The 24,189-nt window shown below is 35.3% G+C and overlaps 1 protein-coding gene across 13 annotated transcripts in view; it reads left to right on the top strand.

Annotated features, from left to right (window-relative positions):
- Nucleotides 1–22,760, top strand: part of LOC6039090 (polypyrimidine tract-binding protein 1) — a 466,473-nt gene extending 443,713 nt beyond the window's left edge. For all 13 annotated transcript variants that reach the window (XM_038249980.1, XM_038249979.1, XM_038249974.1 and 10 more), the window contains 3 exons: nucleotides 5,110–5,326; nucleotides 10,435–10,512; nucleotides 13,850–22,760. In XM_038249980.1, the coding sequence (XP_038105908.1) occupies nucleotides 5,110–5,326; nucleotides 10,435–10,512; nucleotides 13,850–13,982 (428 nt within the window). In that variant the 3' untranslated portion in view covers nucleotides 13,983–22,760. The remainder of the gene's footprint in view (nucleotides 1–5,109; nucleotides 5,327–10,434; nucleotides 10,513–13,849) is intronic.
- The last annotated feature ends 1,429 nt before the right edge of the window (nucleotides 22,761–24,189 follow it).

The following is a 24,189-nucleotide window of genomic DNA, read 5'->3' as shown; positions in this document are numbered from 1 at the left end:
GATTGTGTATTACACAAACAATCCCTGGAACAAATGAAACAGTCAAAAATACAGCTCCTCTGTATCCCGACTGCGATATATTAATGCTGCCGGAAAAAAACATAACTGCAAAAAAAATGATACAAGTTGGCACGCGCCAAAAAAAATATATAAAAATTCATCCCAAAAAGAAGCGAGCACAATTTTTAATCCACTTGAAAACGAAAGCTTACACGGCTGCGCCCGCCGGTGGCGCCCGACTGCTATTTTGATGAACAAAATAAAAACTCGGAAAGGATAAATGAATAAAATAACCGAACAAAAAATTGAATGGAAGCCGCAAACCCGCCAGAAATCCGCCAACGGAACTCTGGGCGGTGAGAGATATCTGAAGCAGGAAAATGAGCCAAGAATAAACCACAAAATCAGTGCATTTTGCTGCGCCACTTTTTTTTTTGGTTGGTGGAATTGGTTAATGTTTTGTAACGCAGGCAATTACCTGCCGAATTGTGAAAAATGGTTGGAATGAATAAATTGGGTATAACACATTTTATATTTTAAAACATCTTCAAACAATATAGAAGACTTCTAGCTTCTTGAGTAAAATTACGGATTTTGAATTGGAGTCAATGCATCAGATCAATTTTATTTGTTTAAGGTGAAACGGGACGCCAGTTCCCGGACAACTTCTGTTTCGAAGGAAGGCAAACATATACTGGAAAAAAAATCGCAGTGGTCTAACTATGAAATTGTAAATTGTAGAGGCACTTTGGCCACTGAAGCGTTTATTTTCAAACATCACTGGAGTGTAGGCCAAATCCTTGCGCAAGTTTTTGTATATATAATATTGAAGTTTCAAGCTGTATGGAGCTCGTTACAGTCCTCCAAAGTTTGGATTTTTTAAATCTACCTCAGCAAATCAAATGGCGTCTCGAATTTCGCATTTCATTTCTGCTGGAGTCAATTTTTCAACAAAAAAAAAAAACCCAAACTTTTAAGGCTCCAGAGTACTCAAAACTTCAAATGTTTTGGATACCATAACTGGCCTACACGCCAATGATGTTGGAAATAAACGCCAAAGCGGCTAAAAAATGACATTTTTTAAAATAATCAGTAAACAGCCTCGTTTTTTTTATCTCTCCAAGCATATTTGCAATCACTCAAATATTATAAAGAATCTTTTTGCAATTCCGTCGTGAAACTACTTACTTTCTCTGTCATTCTTGAACGACGAAGTAGCCTACTTTTCTGTACCAAAAATAACAGAATCGAATAGCAACACTTTTCAAAATAAATGCTGAAAAGGTCTACTTTTCAGCACTCAAATGGGTGCTGAAAAGTTGAACTTTTCAGCACTTGTTTCGAAAAGTAAGCATTTGTATTTTTTTCACACAAACTTTGGAGAAATTCACAAGTACCTATTTCGAGTAAAATTTATCCAAACTTGAGTTTATTATTTTTCGACCAGATTTGTGATTTTTTTTTTTGTTAAGAAAATTTAAAATGCAACTTGTGAGAAATTCATAGAAAAAAATGATGGTGACAGATTTTGTGGCTAAAAAAATGATGAATTTTACCCCAGAAAATGATGAATTTTCATCAGTTTTTGATGAATATTCATCAGGTTCACATTTTTACACATTTTTTATGGAATATTACTCAAAAAAAAAAGGGTAATAGGGGAAATTCTCGTATGTTTGGCAGGTTAAGCACTCGCTCCTAATTCCATCCAATTTGCTGATTTTCACTATTTAAACAACTAATTTTGCAAAACTTTTGATAGAAACTTGCTTGCTCGCTTCTCATTGAGCTATTTATCACTCGATTTCAGTTAAAAACGCTTTTAATTAGCTTTAATTGAATATCAAAGTTCTGACCTGCCAACATTAGAGGCACGCTGGAATTAGATGCCGTTCCCCTATTCAACCTACCAAATTTTCAACATTCCAAAATTCAACTTTTTTTTTCTGTGTTCACTTTGAAATAGACCCATTTGGATGAGCGATCAGTGACAAAGTAATATTGTAAGGCTAGGTATAGAATTGCTTACCATAAAATTGGTTAATACTGTAAAACAGTTTCGTCTAAGGATTTTTTTTATTTTTTTTTATAAAATGTGGTAAGGCCGTTGCAAATATTTTTCGAAGTTTATGTCAACACCCCCTCCCCCTGCAAAATTGGTCTGAAAAATCAGGGGGCACATTTTTTTTCAGTACTGTCAACTGAAAACAATTTGAGATGAATTTCTCTCCATTTTTAAATCATCTTTAGCATGTTTGGGATCGATCAAACATATTAAGATTTTTTTTTGTGAAATTTCGTGCTTCGATACTTCGATATTTTGAAAACCAATGATTGCAAAACAACTGGGCAGGTTTAACATGCATTTAAAACAGTTTTTTCATTCAAATGTTAATATCAAGGCTTGTAATTTAAATTTACATAGTTTTATATTTATTTGCCCTTCCTTCCATGTTTTGTCACATAAAATATATGTTTTACAGTAATCAGGTGACTCTGATTGAAACCGAACATACTTTGGATGCTTTTTTGCCTTTTCCTTAAATTTTGAAGATTTTTTTTATAAATTTAGGAATTGTGTGCCAAGTTCAAAACAATGTAGACTTCTTGATACATTTTTTTTATTTTTTTTTTTCAGAAATTCAGCACATGGTTTAAAACTCAAAATTTAAGAATTCAGCAATTCCCCACGAAAACTGCATGATTCGAAAAAAAAGTTCTCCGATCGGGCTCAAAATTTTTCTGGGGGTTCCTTGGCCGAAATAATTAAACACGTATTTTTTTTTGTTTGGCCATTAGGGTGACCTACGCCGTGTTGGGGTGGTCCGATTTTCGTCGATTTTCGCAAAAACCTTTTTTTTTTCAAAAAATCATGGCTCTACGCAATTTCATTCAATTTTAGCTGTTTTTTGTGAAAAATAGTAAAAAGTTCCAAAATCTAGTTTAACATTTGAAAAGGTTGAATGAAAAACTAAAATGCTGTTTTGAAGGTCTCGGGACCAAAGAGCCTATGTCTGAAAATATTTTTATCAGATTCCTCGGAAAGTTTTACATGACATATCAAAAAATGGTAAAGTTATGTTTTCACGATTTTTTGAAAATAAAAACTGGGTTTTCGACGCGCCACGCGCAGAAATGGGAAAATGACGAAAACGGGAAAAAACTACTTTTTTTTACTAAAACAGCGATAACATTAAAATTTCAGCGATGACCTATACTGCCCATGTTCGCATAAATATCCCATATGCATAAACAGCAAGCTGAGAAAAACTCATTTCAAGTTTGTCCCATACATAAGGCTACGTGTTAAGTTTTTGCGAAAATCTGGATTTGGGCTCTTTGGAAAGAGCACACGATTTTGAACCAAACTGCATCAAAAACTCGAAATCGATGAAAATGCATATGGGACATTTATGCGATCAGGGGCAGTATACATGTTAGGGTACCAACATTTTTGTAATTGAAATATGCAACTTTTGGTACTCTAACATGTATATCACCTAAAGGAAAAATATATCTCAAAATCTGCAACATTGGATTTGCTGCAGAAAATGTCATATTTTATAACATTTTTTGCAGCAAGCCCGTAGATCATTTTTGCCAGCGTGTAAAAATTTCAGCGATCTGCTGTTCTCACCAACACATATAAAGCTGGCCCGTCCCCGAGCAACACTCCAAAGAAAAGCATATGTTGGTACTCTTTCATTCACTTTTCATCAAGCGTCCATGGCGCGGTGGTACACGGAGAAAAAAGAGTTCCCAAAATCGTGAACAAGCGTTCATGAAAATGGGAACCTCGAACAAAGTGTTCAAATCTCATGGTACGATTTTGAAAAACGTACCATGAAATTTGAACACTTTGTTCGTGGTTCCCATTTTCATGAACGCTTGTTCACGATTTTTGGAACTCTTTTTTCTCCGTGTAGCGTGTCGGATCAAAAACCAAGAAGTTGGTGGTTCAATCCTCGTTCTGCTAAGTGTTTTTTTTTATGTGAAATACAACCAAAAAGCCGTCGGTAATGTCGATAATTGTCGGTAACGGGCAAAAATGTCATACTCCTATATCGCAAAAAATGCATGAGGACAGATTTCATGCAGATTCTGATATACTTTCATGCCGCCATGCATCACAATCATGCGACTGCCAGTTGGGTGTAGGTCATCGCTGAAAATTTGAAGTTATCGCAGTTTTAGTCGCGTCGAAAACCCCAGATTTTATTTTCAAAAAATCGTATCGCAGAGTATTGAAAACATAACTTTGCCTTTTCTTGATATATTATGTAAAATTTTACGAGAAATCTGATAAAAATATTTTTAGCCATAGACTCTTTGGTCTCAAGACCTTCAAAACAGCATTTTATGTTTTCATACGACCTTTTCAAATGTTAAGCTAGATTTTTGGAACTTTTAACTATTTTTCACAAAAAGCCAAACTAATCAATTTACTTTTACGCCTAAGACAGCTAAAATCGGGGGAAATGGCGCGGAGATTTTTCGAAAAAAGTGGTTTTTACGAAAATCGACGAAAATTGTCATTTTTCGGACCACCCTAGTGGCAAAAAAAAATACGGGTTGAATTATTTCGGCCAAGGAACCCCCAGAAAAATTTTGAGCCCGATCGGAGAACTTTTTTTTCGAATCATGCTGTTTTCGTGGGGAATTGCTGAATTCAATAACTTAGTTTTTGATCAAAATAAATTCTTTTAATAATTATTGTTGTTGTTTATTTTATCTATGTGACTTTGAATAATTCACGAATTGTTCAAAAAATTAGTTTAGAAATGAAAAACATTCGTATACAATTTGCTCATTTTTAATGCTTGTTTAGGATAGTTATGGAATTGGTAACCATTTGAATGTCATTTTATTGAATTCCCTTCTAGAAATTCTGCATTGAATTTATTGCTAGTTGCATATGAATTGTAAACATGTTCTTTACTGGTCAATCTTCTTTATTCGATACATCGATGCTAACAAAATAGGAATTATGGGCATCAAATGAGGCCTTCTTATACGTTGGAAATTTTAATTTTTTGATTCTGTCGTTTTCAATTCAATTTTGTGAATTTAATTTTTAATCAATTCCATTTCGTTTCCCCCTTTCCGCAGCCATGACCCATCTGGACAAGCTCCGCATCTGGAACAAGACGATCCGTGTAATGGCCAGCAAGCATCAGGCGGTGCAGTTGCCGAAGGAGGGCCAGCCGGACGCCGGCCTGACCCGGGACTACGCACAGAATCCCCTGCACCGGTTCAAGAAGCCGGGCAGCAAAAACTACCAGAACATCTATCCGCCGTCTGCCACACTGCATTTAAGCAACATTCCGTAAGTACCTATCCGATACTGCCAGCGTCCTACCAGTTGGTATATTTTCTTTTAATTTAATACTTTAATCTAAAGCGGGTCTTTTCCCCACCCTACTCCTGCTGCGGCGAAGTTTGCATAAACCGTAATCCACGATTCCTTCCACCCCTCGTGTTAAAGCTGAGCAAACAAACCCTTTTTTTAGTCTCACCACCCACGGGAAGGGGACAATTGTCCTCTTTGGTTGATCGCGCACAGTGGTCAGGGGTGAACGTTGGATGGGGGGCAAACTTTTAATTATCTTTCATCATCATCCAGCACCACCACCAGGACCAGGACCAGGTTGGTCCTTTGCTGACCGTAACCATTGGTGACCTCTCTTCTAGCTCATTTCATAGAGGGCGCGATTTTTCCTTGTTTGTTTTTTTTTTGCCCCGCAGTAATCCTTTTGTTTGCCATTTTGTGGCGGTCGGTTGGCCGTAAAAATTAATAGTTCTGGTCTTCTCTCTCTAGTACCGCTGTGTCCCCGTATGTTGACACACTAGTAAAAGATAATTGTAATTAAATAAGCGGATTTAGTGACTCTCGGGCTTCCAACTCTATAGAGTAGGGGGCAATCGCCAGAGTGCTTGGGAAGCGTGGTGTTCGGAGACTTGGTGTTTGTCTAGTCGGTGTAGTGGGGAGTCAAAAAGGGGTCCACTTAGTTGCACTGTTTATGGGTGGTTTTATTTGGGCAAACACGGGTACAGGACGCGCAGCTGGGGCTTTGGAAATTCGTTTAAGTTTTAATTTTCCGCTGAGAAAGCAGTCTGCACGGAGTCTTTGTCGTGGAACCAATTCGAGTCATTAGTTTTTGATGAACATTTATTGTACTCAAAAATTATGCTGTATCTTTTCGAGATCAATAGCAATAAGAAATAGATAAGTTTTTATGGCAAACGAAAACTGGTTCAAAGTAAAATTGCAAAACATAGCTCTAGATTTCACCCAGTGCGAAAATTGGATCTGGTGGTTTTTCATGACCCCAGAAATTCCACACTTTAATTTATTGAAAATACCATTGTTAAACTTTTCAAACATTAGTTTTTCTTCAAATTCAAATTTTTGGTCAAAATATGTCGCTGTAGTCGAGTTTGTCAAATATAAAGAGGCCATTTTTAAAGTGCTAATTAAAGTTGTTATACCACAGAAAGCCTTATGTAAACTTTTAATTAGTGTTAGAATTGAATAAATATGTATGCCTGCATGATCAATTCACCCAAAAAATGGGCGAAAACTGGGGCAGGGCGAAAACTGGGTCCTCTACCCTATCAAAACAATTTGTTCAAATAGTGAAAATTAGCCAAATTTACGGAATGGGGACCGAGTCTTTAACCTGCCAAACATTCGAAATTACCCCTAGTTTCCGAGATATCGCAAGTTAAAAAATATGGGCTAATTAGAGGACACTGAGAAAAACACAGAAACACAAAATTTAAACATTAAGAGGCTGTACATCAGTTCGATCGACAAAGTCAAAAAAAGAAATTTCCGAAAATTTTCTCACTTTTTTGAAAACGTTTTATGCAGCGGTGCTTTTTTCATGAAGTATTTTTAAACTGCAGAACTGAACATTATTGAAGAAAAAAAACTCCAGAAATGCCAATAACTTGATAACTGTGTACTTCATCCAAAAATGTGTAAGGTCATTTTCATTTGCAAAAGTGATTAAACATCTAAAAATAAATTTTGGTTGACATTTAAATCATTAAAAAAAACGAAAAATTTAAGATTTTAAGCCTTAAAAAAATAAAAAAAATAATTATGCATTGTTTTGTTATAAAAAGTAGAATAAAATTTTCGAGATTTTTTTCCGTGTACCTATTTTTTCTCAAAAATCATAATCATAATCTACAAACTTTCCCGAAGACACCAAATCAATCAGAAAATCTCTTTTCAAGATACAGATTTCCAGAAAATCATTACCTCATTTTTTTGTAAAAAATCTTAATATTTCGGTAATAGTTTGACATTTGGAAACATCAATTTGGAAAAAAATCAAGGAGGAATACAAATTACTGAAATTATATATTATTATATTTTAATCAAAATGCTGATAATTGTTTTTAATATATTTTTTGTTTATCTTTGTTGCATTTTTTTAATTAAATTGTGCACTTTTGGACTTATTAATTATAACTTTTTTCAAATTAGAGACCGCTGATAAAAAAGTCGTAATTCTGTGAAAAAAATAATGAATTTGTTATGAGCAATTCTCTACAAAATCGGTCTTTTTTCTTAAATTTTAATTTTTGTATTTTTTAATCCGACTGAAACTTTTTTGGTGCCTTCGGTATGCCCAAAGAAGCCATTTTGCATCATTAGTTTGTCCATATAATTTTCCATACAAATTTGGCAGCCGTCCATACAAAAATGATATGTGAAAATTCAAAAATCTGTATCTTTTGAAGGAATTTTTTGATCGATTTGGTGTCTTCGGCAAAGTTGTAGGTATTTTAATTTTTTTTTATATATGTTTTAGAGGACATCAAATGCCAACTTTTCAGAAATTTCCAGGTTGTGCAAAAAATATTTGAGCGAGTTATGAATTTTTGAATCAATACTGATTTTTTCAAAAAAATTAAAAATTGGTCTCAAAAATTTTTCGAGTTCATTTTCCGATGTAAAATCAAATTTGCAATCAAAAAGTACTTCAGTGAAATTTTGATAAATTGCACCGTTTTCAAGTTAAGTCCATTTTTAGGTGACTTGTTTGAAAATAGTCGAAGTTTTTATTTTTTTTAATTAGTGCACATGTTTGCCCACTTTTGAAAAAAATATTTGTAAAAAGCTGAGAAAATTCTCTATATTTTGCACTATTAAATTTTGTTGATACGACCCTTAGTTGCTGAAATATTGCCATGCAAAGGTTTAAAAACAGGAAAATTGATGTTTTCTAAGTCTCACCCAAACAATACACCATTTTCTAATGTCCATATCTCAGCAACTAATGGTCCGATTTACAATGTTGAAACATTCGTGAAATTTTCCGATCTTTTCAAAAAAAATATTTTCAAAATTTTTAAACCAAAACTAACATTTCAAAAGGGTGAAACATTCATTACTACGCCCTTTTAAAATGTTAGTCTTGGTTTAAAAATTTTGATTTTTTTTTATATTTTATTGTAAATCGAAAATTGTGTATTTTTTTACTAATATGTTTGCTCTCAACTTTGATTTTGAACGAAATTTATAATCCTCAATCAATTATTCGATTTAGCATCCGTTATTGCAACTAAAAGTTAATTTTTTTTGTTTCATCATGCATACATTTTGGTATTATAATCATAAAAATATAAGAAACCACGTTTGAAAACAAAAGAAATTGATAAAAAGAGCTAAAAATGAACTTTCTAAACCATCCAAATCTATCAAAGGTTTTGTTTTGCATTTTTTCTTTCTCTTGCCAAACTTATTGCTAGAATATCCAATTAGGGGAACAGCATCTAATTCCAGCGTGCCTCTAATGTTGGCAGGTCAGAACTTTGACATTCAATTAAAGCTAATTAAAAGCGTTTTCAGCTGAACTCGAGTGATAAATAGCTCAATAAGAAGTGAGCAAGCAAGTTTCTATCAAAAGTTTTGCAAAATTAGTTGTTTAAATAGTGAAAATCAGCAAATTGGATGGAGTTAGGAGCGAGGGCTTAACCTGCCAAACATACGAGAATTTCCCCTACTTCACTATGAACTATGTTTGAAAGGAACTCCAAAACTCTATAAGATTATAAGAAATACAAAATTGTGAATTAACTATTTACTAATAGAATCAATTGAATTTAATTTAGCTATCTTAAAGTAACAATCTTGGAAACAATACGTTATTAGAAAAAAATTCGCAATATTTTTTATATTGCTGAAATCTATTTGTTAGCACGGTTAAAAAAAATTATTGCATGCAATATTTTTTACTACAAAATTATGTACAAAGTCTTTTTTTAACGGATGGTCACAAACCGTCCTACCTAAAAGGATACATAAATTTGTAGATGGCGCCTAATAAAGAACAGTTCAATACTTGTACAATTGTAAACTTCAAAGCAATTCTTCTATTTTGTCAATTTTGTTATTCTTTTTTTTACTATTATTTTCCATAACTAAGACAATGGTGGATAAAATATTCCTTAGCCCTGAATAATTTTATACCATACTTGATTTTAAACTGATCAAACTCCCGCTGAGCTTTATTTTCAACGGACCACAGACGTTTAATTTGAAGTTTACTGCTGCGAGTACAAACTTTACTAACTCAACAGCTAATTAGTTGCGCTAAAAGTGCAGTTACTGGCCTGGTACATCCTTTGAATAGGTGGAATTCCTACCGATTCAAGTATTTTTAGTTTTTCACGTACTTGCTCCCCGAATCCCCCGCTGCTCTTGGAAATCACTCTTGAAAATTACTAAAAAAAACGGCGTTTGACGGAACCCTTCAATACAAAAGGAGAGGAACGAGTGCGAAAAAGAGTTAACCCCATTCAACCCTCTGTGTTTGGCCTAGATGTAGGCCATCCAGCAAAAAAGAGACTTCATGCCCCCCAACCTGCGCCAGAATGGGTTTTCATTAAATTTTGTTTGCATTAAAAACACCATGATAAATGAGTTTTCCCGTGTGCTTGTGTGTTGATCCGCGGCGGCGTTAATTTCTATTCATTACGCGATGAAGCGGCGTCGGCCCGCGCAAATGATGATGGTGGTCATTTTGAATCGCGAAAAAGATGCTCAAATTAGTACACCCTACTCTTGAAATGGCATCTAGATTGAAACATTTTTTTGAAACGCCTGGCGGCTAGGTGCCGAATTGGTCAACAGACCATTTATTTTAAATTCTACTGAAACTTAAACAACGTGAAATGCTGATTTCGAACAATGGCGGAATGCTCCTGAGCCCGTTACAAATGTGTGTAAATTTAAGCGCCCGGGCTTACGGTTTTCACAATGGCAAAGAACAGCTGGGGCTTTTCCCACGTGGAGGAGGGGATTTCCGTTTTTGTTTTGTTTTTTACTTACTTCTCTTTCCAGCAGCATATCATGTTAATTTTCAGTTTCGAGCATTCACTGACGTGTGCGCTGTGTTTGTTTTTTAATCTTTACAGAGCTACCGTAACCGAGGAAGAGATTAAAGAAGCCTTCACCAAAAATGGCTTCGAAGTCAAAGCTTTCAAGTTTTTCCCGTAAGTATTGTAGTTTAAACAGAATGTGTGTAACTTTATGAGCGCGATCGTATGTGAGTTTAATTTTGAATATTTTAAAACATCACAAAAATATTGATAATATGCTAAATTAAGTGTTTCGACTTCTTATAAATTGTAGTTTGTCAATCGACTCTGGTTAAGGTTTAGGGGAGCGTTCTTTTATTACCTAACGCAGTTGGGTGAGAAAGGGGGGGGGGTCGGTGGCCGTGTAACAAGATACAAGATTTTTAAAATTTGTATGGAAATTTTGTTACGATGGGGGGGGGGGGGTCCAAAAATCCATTTTATTGCGTTACATAATAAAAGAATGCTCCCTAGGGATACCATATTTTGATGTCGAAAATACTACACAGTCGTCATACTGCAAAAATTTGGGAAAAAACTCATGAACATTGATTATAAACACTTTGGCGGCATATTTTTGATTTATTAGCTAAAATTAAAAAAAAAAATCTCTGTACCAAAAAAAATTTAACACCCATTAATTTACAATTTTCCGTACTTAGGAGGTCATTTTAAAGAACTTTTACTCTATGAAAAACTTGACTTTTTTAAGCATTTATTAATTTCTTTTTTTTTTGTCTTAGCTGTTCGGCAACCTCCAATCATCCAATTTAAGTCACTTTGTTAAGATTCAATATTGGTCAAAACACTGATTTTCGGTGAATTTTGTAACCGATTTTTTATGAGTTTCAAAAAATATATAATGTTTTTAAACTCAATATTAGGGTGCCCAGAAAAAATTACCCCCTGCTCCACAAGCGGAAAACTGTTTTTTGGGTTATTTTAAGCATCTGTGTAAATTTTGAGCGAAATTGGATGAGATTAACCCATTGATACCCGAGCCTAATGTTGGTGAAAAAAATGGTTTTCATACAAAAATGAATTTTTTAAATCGCTAATAACTTTTAAGGATCGAATTTTAGAGCTTTGGTATGTTCTACAATGTTGTAGAGCATTAAATTTTCAATAAGAATCTCACTTTTGGGAATATTTGGATGGAAATAGCATACCGTGCAGACCAAACCGTAAGAAACTTGGGTTTTCCATACATTTTTTAGATTTTTCCCATAAAAAATTCACCTCCGAGTATCAATGGGAAAATGATGACCGATTTTGCGCATATTTGGCCCAGAGTCCTAAATTAGGTCAAGGAACAATATTAAGCTTGTGGAGCGAGGTTTTGAAAAAAAGTCCCATATTCTGGGCACCCTACTCAATATCTAACTTTTAAAACATGTTTTTTATGCAACCAGACTCGATTAACTGAAGCCTCTATTTTTTTGGAAGTTGTGGTTATCCAAAGTTCAGAAAATCGAATCAAACACATTTTATTTTCGTATGTTAAATCAAATTTTATTTCTGCGACCCCATTCATTTAATTCAAATTTTAATGGTTGAATGTTAACATTCTCAATAGAGGAGAAAAGCAACTCGCGTCGAAATTTTGAGGCTAGGAATTTTGACAGGTATGATTTTCATGAAGTATTCGCCTCTTTTTCTCTCCCACAGAAAACTGGGGTCAAAGTAGCGGTCAAACAAGGCCAAACTGTTAAAGTCACTCACAAAATGAACTTTGAGTGATTTGAGTTCATTTCTGACGTCACGATTTTCTCGTCTATATTTCATCTCCGTCATAGAGGAGTAAATCGTGACGTCACAAATAAACTCAAATCACTCAAAGTTCATTTTGTGAGTGACCTTAACAATTTTTGCTAGTTTGACAGTTACATTGTCCCCAGTTTGCTGTGAGAGGAGAAAATCGTGACGTCAGAAATGAACTCAAATCACTCAAAGTACATTTTGTGAGTGACTTTAACATTTTGGCCTAGTTTGACAGCTACCTCGTTCCCAGGTTTTCTGTGGGAGAGAAAAGGAGGCGAATACTTTATGAAAATCATACCTGTCAAAATTCCTAGCCTCAAAATTTTGAGGCGAGTTGCTTTTCTCCTCTATTGTGACCGCCATCTTGGATCAAAATTTGAAATTTAGAATAGTTTTCAATCTGCCTAAAGCTCATCATTCAATAATAAGACAACGAAAAAAAAATCTGTTTGTGGTTCAATTGTTCGAAGATCGGATTACTCGCAATGAAACTTTTCCAATGGATGAATCAAGTCTGACCTGTATTTGATTAAACTTTTGCATTAGTTTAAAGAACAAAAATACAACTTTGAACTAATTTATTATTCAAAATGGCTCAATTGGTATTTGAGAAAGTGTCCAGGTAATCAACGAATTTTATGAAATAAGTTACAAACATGTAAATGAAGGTTCCAGAATTTTGGACCAGAAATCTAGTATTTGTTATTTTTTTATTTTTTTTAATAAAACGCTTAGCATCTTTGGCGTTAACATATTTAAAGAAATTAAATGAACACTTTCTCAGTAGAATCCGAAAATAAAATCCATTTTTTTTGGATTTTAAAAGACATATTTTGAGCTTTAGAGCATAATAGTGAAAAATCTGATTCCACAGATATTTTTTTTTAGAAAAATGTCACTTTTGAAAAATTTCCAATAAAAAATATTAATTATTTTGTTTATCGAAATTAAATTTACAATCGAATTTTTGATAAAAAGCCGTTTTGGAGTTATACTCACTCTTAGGTTGTAATTTTCGGAAATTTTAACACTTTTCGTTGTTTTGAAATACTTTATAAAGGAAAAGCAACCCCGATTTTTGTTTTGAATAGCTTAGAAAATTTCCTACAATATCTTCTCTATGACTTTGAAAATTGGACGATCAGTTACTGAGATACAGCCCCACAAAGAATCGCCTACAATTTTCAACTGACGATAACTCGGAAACTAGTGGTTCGATTTTCAATGTTAAAAGATGAAACTTTTTTTTAAACTTTGCGATCTCTTAGTATTTTTTTTTTTTTTTAGAAATTTGGTCTAAAATATGCAATGAGGAAAAGTATCGATTTGTAGACCGTTTCAAAAGTAATAAATTTTTTTTGTCCAAATTTTCTATATTTTTCAACAATCATATTAAAAAATTTTTTTTACATAAATAAATTTAAATTTTTACATAAAAAAGAATAGTTGATTTGCGAAATCGTACAGAACTACTCTCTTGCTGGAAAAGTTTCCCATAATGGAATACCACCTTTAGTTGTTTTTGTTTGCTGACTAGATATCGAACATGGGGGTTCTTGTTTATTGCTAATGGATATTTTTAATTAAATGATTAATTGTTAAAGTTGTTTAAAGGAGTGAATGACGTTGCCTAAGTTAAGATAACTACGTTTTATCAGCTTGATATCGAATTGCCATCCTAAAAACCTTTCTTCCCTATATTTTCCCACAGGAAAGACCACAAGATGGCCCTCATACAGCTGAGCTCGATCGAGGAGGCCGTGTGCGCACTGATCAAGATGCACAACTACCAGCTGTCCGAGTCGAACCATCTGCGCGTCAGTTTTTCCAAGTCCAACATCTAAGCACACACACAAATCACTCGCGTCTACTATTCCTAATACACACTAGCCCCCCTAGCCTACTGCGCGCGATGATGATGATGATGATGTGTGTATGTGTTGCGAAACACCTGATATTCCTGCGGTTTTTTTTCTTCAACCTTCTGCGCTTTTCCTCATCCACCCCTCATCGAAAGGAAGTACCAGAACGCACTCCTCCGTAACTGAATACGCGCCGCCTACTGCGTTGCTGCGCCATTGCTCTGAACAAAAGAGACAAACACAAAGAGAACAGAAGGAAGTACTAGATTTGAATCAATCAAAATATCGGTAGGATAACAACAACAAAATCAAACAAGTGTGGACGCCGCACCCCCATCATCGTTTGCACTCCCACACGTACACAAACACACACAAACGCATCTAGAGAATGAGACGTAGCGCAAGTTAGTAAACAAGCGAGAAGCGGAGCGGTCAACACACGTGTAAATTGAACTTAAAAAATCTTTTTACTAGAAGAAGATAAGAAAACAAGCGTTAAATGGGAACAAATTATACCTAAAAACAAAACTAAAAAAACACAAAAAAGTGAAATTTTAAGGGCGACGCGCAGCGAAAGAAAGAAATCAAAACACAGCTGTCCGAGGCAGGAGGAGGAGTTTAGGAGAGGAAAAAGGGGCGGAGCTAGTAGATGCAACACGCAAGAAAAGAGAAAAGATTCTATTTAAGCTGTAGCAATCATACACTCACACACAAACTACACACACACACTCGTATATCTAAATGTACTAGAACAAATCAAAGCAGATTAAACTTAGCGAGAGAGAGAGAGAGAGGAAGCTCAGCTCAGTAGGGAGAGAAGGGAATTGAATTTTGAAGGTAAAAAGGGATCTGAATTTCGCCGATTTTTACGAACACACGCTAAATCTATACGCTACGATTACACGTTTATTTTTTTACAGCAATTGGTGTTTTTTTATTTTTTATTTACTCATTACTCTTACAAAATGGTGGCTGGTAAACAAAACTAAATAAAACAAACAAAATCGAAGCTTACTTAGGTTATACTATCTCCTGTACTTCCCCACCCATTTCCCCCTTAGTTACACAGAAAACACACACACACTCTAGCAACCAACATTAAATGTTCTCGTGACAATGTTTATTATCTCATGCATTCTTTAACAACAAAAACTTGACAGTTTGGCTAGATGTCGAACTGGGTGTGAAAAGAGAGAGTGCGAGCGAGCGCGCGCGATTGAGAGTGAGCGAACGGGAATTCGAGTGAAATTCGAAGGAAAACAATTACTGTATTATTAATTGATAGTTAGCCTAGGTTATGCTATTTTATTACACTTATTTACTTATTTAAAACGCGCAGAGTTTATCGGAAGGGGAAAACGTGGAAAACAAAAGAAAAAAGAAGAAAGATAATTTCCAGTATTGTTTAAAGATAATTGTTAGTGTTGGGAGGGAACAAAAGGGCGTGCAAACCAAGCGAGACACGCCAAAAACAGAGAAACAAAAACTGCTCTTATACCGAATGTTACTTGTTTAAGTTGTAGGTTATTTATTAAGAAAAGGCAAGATTGTGCAAGACTACAAGACACGATAATTATTAACGTTATTATTATTTTCTCATAAGTTGCAATAGCCGCAGTTCGGCCGCGCCGCGATGCTTCGAATCTCAGGTCGAAAGGCGTTTTCCACGCCCACTTGGATTGCGAAAACTGGGCACCTCAGTAAGGTGTCGAGTTGGTATAGCGCCATCATTTGAAACGTCAAGAAGATGAGCTTGCGCGCGCACAAGCGAGCCGGGAAATGTGATTTGTTTTGTGATCAACAACACCCCCCCCACTTCGAGTTAACAAGAAGCTAGCTTTTGTCTCTTTACCAATCGCGTTTTTCCTACCTTTCTGTTTACTTCTTTTCACATGCGCTAAACAATTGAACTCATTTGAGTAAGAGGGAAGGATCAGATCAGAGAGGGAAAAGAAAAAGTGTCAAATAAAACAGGTAAAAACGAATAAAAAACAACTCTAGAGATGAAAAAACAGCTGAATCAATCATTTTGTAAAACACGAAAAAATACAGAGAAAATAATAAAGTGAAAAACAAACCAAACCACTGCTGAAAACAATCATTGAGAGCGAGAGAAACAAAAAAAAAATGAACACATAAACGAGAGCGAGAGAGCGTGACAATTCATCAATGTGAAACACACACAACACAAGCACACCTGCAGAAGAAAGAAATTGAAAACAAAAGGATCCTACACAGAAATTCACATACACTAATAGGGAAAAGAAAAATAAATCAAACAAAAAACAAATATGAGCAAAAATAGGCGTTGCATTTTTGAGCTTATCGAAGAAACCCAGAAAAAAAATACAGAAGTGAAAAAAGAGAGAAAATAAAAAAAACACTTATTAAAGTAATTATATATAAAAGAAGAAGACGCAGACGCAAACAGTGGAGAATCATAGAAAAATAAACTATTAAAGGTGGTGATTAAATCATTAAACAGTTTTTTATGATTATTATGATAAAAAAGGTATATTAAAACTATATATTTAGAGTATTAATCTACATTAAAGAAAAAAAAGGTGGTAACGAAGACGCGTGAGAGCGAAAAAGCAGAAGGCGATGAATCCGGAAATCATACAAAAAAAAACAATGGGTAAAGAAACAAAGTTAGGAAAAATTAATATTTACACAAAACACAGAGAGACAGGTCAGGCAGGAGAAAGAAAGAGAGGGCGGCAGCGGAAGGTAACGCGTGTGAAAAAGATGACGTCGAATGAGCAAGTTGAACATGGACCCGAACCGGAGAGAAAGTGAGAGAGAGAGAGGCGATGCGGACCGCCATTTGTGACTGTAAAAAGCAAAATGGTGGCGGCGCCGCGATCTCCGACCGCACATTCGAATAAGAATATGAGAAATCTCGACAATCAGATGATGTTATATTTTAGCGATAAATCTTTAATCTTCAAACTCTATTATTATATACTTGTAAACACAGAGACACTCACACACATACGGCGACAGAAAAAAAGTAATCTTCTAATTATACACTGAAACGAAAAAAACCACGGAAATCCCACTTGCACGAAGAAAAATCTTTAGGCAAATCTATCAATTTGAGTTGATGAAATTTCATCAGTCAATTTTGATAGATTTCTTAAAAGATTTCTTTCCGTGCCCAACCAAACTGACAGCTGCTAACACGAACAAACACACCTACACACAAGTAAATGGATATCACAACTACTACAACTATATCTTAGCTCTTAGTAAAATGCAATCAAGCAAACAAAACAAAAACTTACTCGTAAAAACACACAATTCCTTAGACGGAACAAAAACGTATCAAAAGTAATAATTTTTGTTTTTTGAGGAGTCGTCTAGTTTCCGCTTAATTTAAAACCCCTTTTAGGCGCGATCGGTTTTAGGCTAGCCAAATCTCAGCACTTTTCTTCGCCGATACTAGTTGGAGGACCCGCAAATCCACTCACCCTCACACACAAGAAAAAAGCAGACTCACGCGATCCGATCTTCGAGATCGGAAAACAAAGAGATTTCAGCAAATTAAAACGAAGAGCTGCAGAAAAAAAAATAGAAAAAGAAAAAGCAAGGAACTCGTTATCGCTGCTAGCCAAAAGTCGTTAGATGATTTAGTTACTGGTTGGGTTAGGAAAAAGAGAGAGGAACGGGAAAAAATCGTAAGTTTAAGAATAAACGAGAAAGAAGACGAGGTGTTTGTTTTGCTTATACCTTTTTGTTCTGTTGAAATTAAGCGTTAAATCAAGTGCAAGAAAGAGAGAGAGAGAGGAAGCAGTGGTAAGATAAAGTAAGGTAAGAAAAAGCTCTCAAGGAGATGAAAAAAAACGTGTAGGAAATAAGTTGAATCCGGAAAATCTCTTTCGCTTTAAGCAGCAATCCTTTTCGAGCGTAGAAATCTCCTTTATAAGTTTTTTTCCTCTAGTTTCATATTTCTCTTATTACAATTACTTTTAGCTGTAGAAGCAAAAATATCAATATTCTATCCCTATATCCTATCAAACAAGTGAAACAAAAGTGGAAAAAATGTTAGAATCTATCTATTGTATGACAAAACCAACAAAAAAAAAAAACACGTGAAAATAATTAAAATATCAAAAAATATATCTATGTATTTGAAATTTAATCAAGTAAGAAAGCTGTTCGTACTACGTTTAAAACACAAATCTACACAAATCTAAAGAAGCGCGAAAGGAGAACAGGAACTACACACCCACACACGCACTTTGCATTTTTGTTTCCTGTGGCTTACTCTCACAACACACAGATTCACACGCTACGGTACTATTGTTTCTGAGAGAAATACAACCTAGCTGCTGAAAAATGAAACAAAATGGCAACTTTTATCGCAAATATATTTATCGCAATTGGTTTATTTTTAATTGCAATATTCTTATTAATTACGGTCGAAATGCAGTATTCATTTATATTTTTTCGCTAACATAATTATTCGTTTAACCTGTAAACATTTACGCACCTCCCCCCTCCTTTACTATATTCACACACTGCAACTACCCAAGTACGGGGAAAGAGATGGACTACAACTACAAACACACACAACACTCACTGTGAAGGAAAGTGATAGTAATAGGAAGCGCGTGAACGCAGCAGACAAGCATGTGAAATATGTGTCAAATTTATACCCTTAAAAAATGGCGAAACAAACAAATGTTCATACTAGATATTACCCTAGACCCAGAGAAAATACACACACACATGGAAACACTAGACAAGTACTAACGAACACACACATACACAAATAACTGTACTGTTTACTTGAGACGTTTTCCCGCGTCGTTGCGCGCCTAGTTCTTGCATGCAAAATGCTGATTTTTTTTTGTTTGGGTGGAATCGTGAATTCATTTGCGAGCATTTCACGAGCAAATCGCTTTCAGTGTATGGGGTAACCGATTCAGCACCTAACCGCCTCCGGTTTGACAGCTGAGTGCACGCAGGTGCGGGGTCACTCAGTTTTAAGTAGATTTTACTCAGATTTCGTTGAACCTTCTCAGAAATGTTCAAACTTGAATGGTTTTATAAAATCTTAATTTTATTGTGAATTGTCTTTTACAAGCAGTAACATAACCAATCTTTTCGGCACCACCAGCAAACGTTAAATCAGAATAAATTGCTGCCGGATCTTTCCTGGAAAAGATCCGGCAGCAATTTCGTAACGTTTGACGTTTGCTGAGGGTGCCAAAAAAAGGTAAACAAATCACTTCATGCATCAGCCAACTGCGAGATAAAATCGCGTTTCTTCTTTGATTCGACTGACAGGAGGTTAAAGCCGCCGAACTGCCGCGGTAGAAAATCAGCATGTTGAAGTTTTCTAAAAAGTCAGCTGAAAACTCAAGGCCGCCTTTGACAACAGCCAATAATTTGTGTTGCGGCTGTCATGCGGTCATTCTTCTGTGGTCATATGAATGCCCGTGAACTCTCATTTTGACGCCCACGAGAATATTTCTTAAGCGATTGATTGGTATTTTCTTCACGTTACTCCGTAGAGAAAGATTTTTCTCAACACTGAAAAACATTTCTTGTTTAAATCTACTCAAAATGCGTTCCACCAATACCAACTACCATCGTCTAACTGTCTTCAAAAACACAAAAGTTCTTTACAGTCCTGCTACCTTGCAACGACTTTAACTTGTAGCTGCACTTTCCAAAGTGGACAAACTGCAAACGGTAGATTTTCCATCTTCTTCTACAACTTTCCTCACAATTTCTTCTAAAGAAAAACAAACGACACTCGAACCTTAGAACAAAATGTTGCGTAGTAAAAAAAACACACTAGCCGAATGGAATCGTAAAACAAAACAATTTGACCAGTAGTGAAAATAAAAGCAGACAAAGCCCAAACGTAACAAGTAGATCGAGCAAAAGGGTTGCTAACTAGCACGCAAAATGTGTCTCCAAGATAGCCAAAAACAAAACGTGAGGTTAAAATAGTGTATACAAAGGTGAAAAATACTAGCGAAGAAGCAGCGCAAAAAAACCAAGATGTCGTTTTAGTGCAAGAAAAACATGTGTAAAACAAAACAAGTCAATTGAAAGTACTACTACCACACCCGAACAAACACAAACACACACGTACCCGTTCGGACGAGATCCGCCGCGCTCGAGTATTGTTTTCCTCCTCCAAACCACACACACACACGCGCACGATGACGTCACGCAAAACGTGTTTGTTGATGTATATTTTTCTAAAAACTATTTGTTAAACCGGCAAACTATTGTGTGTGTGTGTGTTGTGTGCGCGTGCAAAAACTAGGACAATTTGTTTGGTGAGCTTGCGGTAAAACCTTGACGAAACGCATTGTTAATTGTGATTTTTAATTGTTAAAACATTAGGGCCAAACGGACAGGTGTGAAAGAGTGGGACAGAAAAAGGGGGAAAAGAGCGGGAACGAGAGAGATGGCTGAGCGTTCCAAAATTACGTTCGTACTTTTGTGTCTGGTAACGCTACTTCAGATGTTTATGTAATTGTTGTTAAGTTAGAGTTAAATTATTTAGGCGTAAACGTTAACCATGTGCAATATTTAAAAATGAACGCAGCGGATTTATTTTGTTAGCTACTTTCCTTCCCTTTTTTCTAAACTTTTTCCTTTGCAAAAATTTCAAAAGTCTCAAAATTCTCTCTTTATGTTTTGCTCTTTTCCACTTTTGCGACTGTCTTTCCTTTGTAACCTGACTAAATTTGTGTTTTCATTTCGCTTGTTTGGATTTTTAACGCGCGATCCTGAACTATTTGAACAAGTTTAAATCCGGGGGAATGATTCATATCAACCTGCAAAAAATATCGTGTAATACCACTTAGGACTAATGCTAGCTTAAACGTTGAAAAAAAAAAACCTTGAAAGTGAACCGGTTGGAGGTTCCAGCTGGAATTCTGACAGATTTCCAGCCGAAACATGCGACTGGGTAGCTGCACGTACGATTTGACACTTACGGCTAGATATCGAGTTGGTGCCCCTTTCCAAACAAGGGAGTCACGAATGGACGCAAAGGGCCTATGATAAACAAACGAATCAACACAGCAAACCCCAGTTGTATAAACAAAGAAAAGAAAAAAAAATCATATAAATATTTACCACTCAGACACAGATTTGACACTTTTACGGCTCGCAGACTTACAACAATAAAATTAAAATGAACAGAAAACAATATTGATGAATTTCTATGATTCAACTTACAAACAATAGATAAAAAAGCTCCCCCACAAAACCACATACAAACCGACACACACACACGTACTATATAATTGTGAAACTTTTGAAGCTAAACTTTTACAGAAACAAACTAGCGTAATATCAACAAATACAAAGAGAATTCACAGACAAACAGAGCAAAACAACTGTAAATCTTACATCAAAATCATCTACTTGAGTGTCTGTTTGTATGTGATGACAAAAAAACTGACAGCTGTCACGTCGCGAACGCGACAGCAAAACAATAGTGAGACAAACTAAACAACTCCTCACGCCCACACAAACACAGAGGTATATCAACAACAAACCTAGCGCTGAAATAGATTCTCCTCTTATCTTTCTTCCTTTTCTGTGCCTATTGTTCTGTACCACTCGCTGAAAAAAAAAAACAAAGCAAACACAACCTCAACAAACTCAACAACTCAATCTCTAACGGTTTCTAAACGAGTTTCACTATTTCTTCCTCCTTCTTTGCAACAACATTGGTGATGAAAAGCGAAAACAAATAATACACATACACATATCAAAACTTATAACCAATTTTCTCTAGCTCTTCTTGTGTGCTCTGTGCTTGGAAACAAAAACAAAAAAAAACTATCAAAACAAAATCCCTTCAACACGCTATTGTTTTCGTTTTCCACCACAAAAAAAACTACTACCACTCTCCAGTGTATCAAGAACTGAGAACCAACACTCGAAAACAAAACAAAAAAAAAAAAAGAGTCAAACATATTAAAGAAAGAGCTTTAAAGGCAACCAAAAGGAGAAGACAGCAGAAGAAGAAGAACAAAAAGACACATTGCGAATCGCAAGCGAGCAAGTAAACACTAGAGATAGCTTTTGAGTGAAAGAGAAACAATTAAAAATAATAACAATCTTCAAAGAAGACGTAGGGAAAGTGTGCAAATTTTACTGTTAGGTGGACAAACATAACAAAAGAAGTAGAGGAAGTGTTTAAAAAAAAATCCAAAACCGTTAGTGAATTGATGCAGCAACAGCAAAAACAACAACAAGTAGTGAACAAAGGTGTGTAGCGTTAAACCGATATGCAGATGAAAGGAAGAAAGGTAGAGAGAATTAACAGGTTCAAAACATAAAAAAACACTGCAGTTAGGTAACAGTTAGAGAGAGAGCGAGGCAAACAAAAGTGAAAAAAAAAACAAAGGAATCTTGCGTTTTTAGTTGCGTTACGAGGTACTAATTATAGCGAATAATTGTAAACAAAAGAATCAATCAAAGAGAGGAAAACAAATAGAAACAAAGTAAAACGATGCGATAAGAAAAAAAAACATACAAAAAGTATTTTTATGTTATTTTTATTGATTGACGAGGGCGTGCGAACATGTGCAGAAAAGCACACACAAAAACACACACACATACACACGGAAAGCAAAGAGATTGAAAGTAAGATATTGTGACAGGTGACAACCAACTCTGTTTAAGTGTATAGAAGAAATTAGACAAAAGAAGAAAACAAAAATAAAAACAACAAATCGAATCGTTTGTGGGTGAAACTAAGAGAAAAACAAAAAAGAGAAAACGTAAGCCAACATGAGAGCACGATGAAGCAAAACGGTCGCATTTAAAAGCTGAACGGGAAAAAGTAGAAAACAGAAGAAAAATAAACACTGGACTCAAACTCACACAAAGACAACACAAAACAACAGACCGAAAACAGTTGCAAATTGACACACGAGAACAAGAAAAACAAAACAAACCAACACACAGCAGCGTAGCAAAGGAGATAAACAAGGTAGAACGAATAAAAAAACAGTGAAAAAGAAAACAAGCGAAAATGCAAGGTGTTAAAAAAACTGGAAACTGGAAGTAAAGTAAAAAATTGATTGTAAGGAGAATATATATTATATATTAATGATTAAAAGTAAAAAGTATGGCTACGATTTTGTCGTTTTATAATAAAAAAAAAACATTTAAATAAAATTTAAAAAACAAGTACATTATACACATAAAAATGAATAAAAATTGTAAAAAAAACACTGCGAGTTTTCCTTTCTTTTGTGAAACATATTCGAAAAGAACCACGTATACCCTTACAGTGATCCCGTTTTAAAGTTTCAAGACCCTACAAATCTCGTGAGAGCAAAAAATACATGTAAATCGACAAAAAAGTTAAAGGTTTGAATTTAATTTGCAGACATTTGGTTAAACCGGTCCTGTGTGCATGACGCACCCTTACCAAAAATCATGACTTTTTGAGTTCCAAATCCCACTTTTCATACGATTTTTGAGTTCAGGTACTACAACCATAAAAATGGTTATATGGGTTGAACTGAAAAAAATCGTATGAAAAGTGGGATTTGGAACTCAAAACATCATGATTTTTGGTAAGGGTGCGAAGGCCGACTTAATTTAAAAAAAGATAAAAATGTATTTCATATAAAAAATCGTCAGTTTTTTATTTTTTTTTTATTAAAAAAAGCTAAATTTCAAAATCGAGCTTCGTCATGCACATGTCTTGGGAGTCTTCATCTCAAATTTCAGCTAATTTGGTCTATCCCATCTCGAGATATCGTGGCACCCGTAAATCAACTCGGTGTTTAGAGAAAAGCGTTCCCAAAGTTTTGTTGGACTTTTCGAGATGTTACGTCCGTAACGTCGTTCGCGAATGCATCCTTGCAGCAGTGACAGCAGTCACTTCCGACTTTCATTCGTGCGAGAACTAGCAAAGAATAAAACACGTTTAACAAGTAGCTCGCGTTCTTTTAATTCGTCCGGATATTCCGTTGTCCGCCGGGTAGTTTGGTCCACTGCGCTGTAACCTGCCCATAGGTTATGGGCCCAGGCTAGTGGGACCAAGTTCGTTCGCGAGAAAGCTAAGTTTATTTCGAGAAGTTCGAGTACTACAGTTGGAGTAAAGATGTCGGACGGCCAGCGGTGTTTCGGAGTGCCCAAATTGAATAACCACAACTACCAGGCGTGGAAATTCAAAATGGAGATGCAC

Source organism: Culex quinquefasciatus, chromosome 1 (assembly GCF_015732765.1).
Source record: "Culex quinquefasciatus strain JHB chromosome 1, VPISU_Cqui_1.0_pri_paternal, whole genome shotgun sequence".
NCBI lineage: Eukaryota > Metazoa > Arthropoda > Insecta > Diptera > Culicidae > Culex > Culex quinquefasciatus.
Note: the sequence above shows the minus strand (reverse complement) of the source record. Positions and strands in the feature narration are given on the sequence as shown.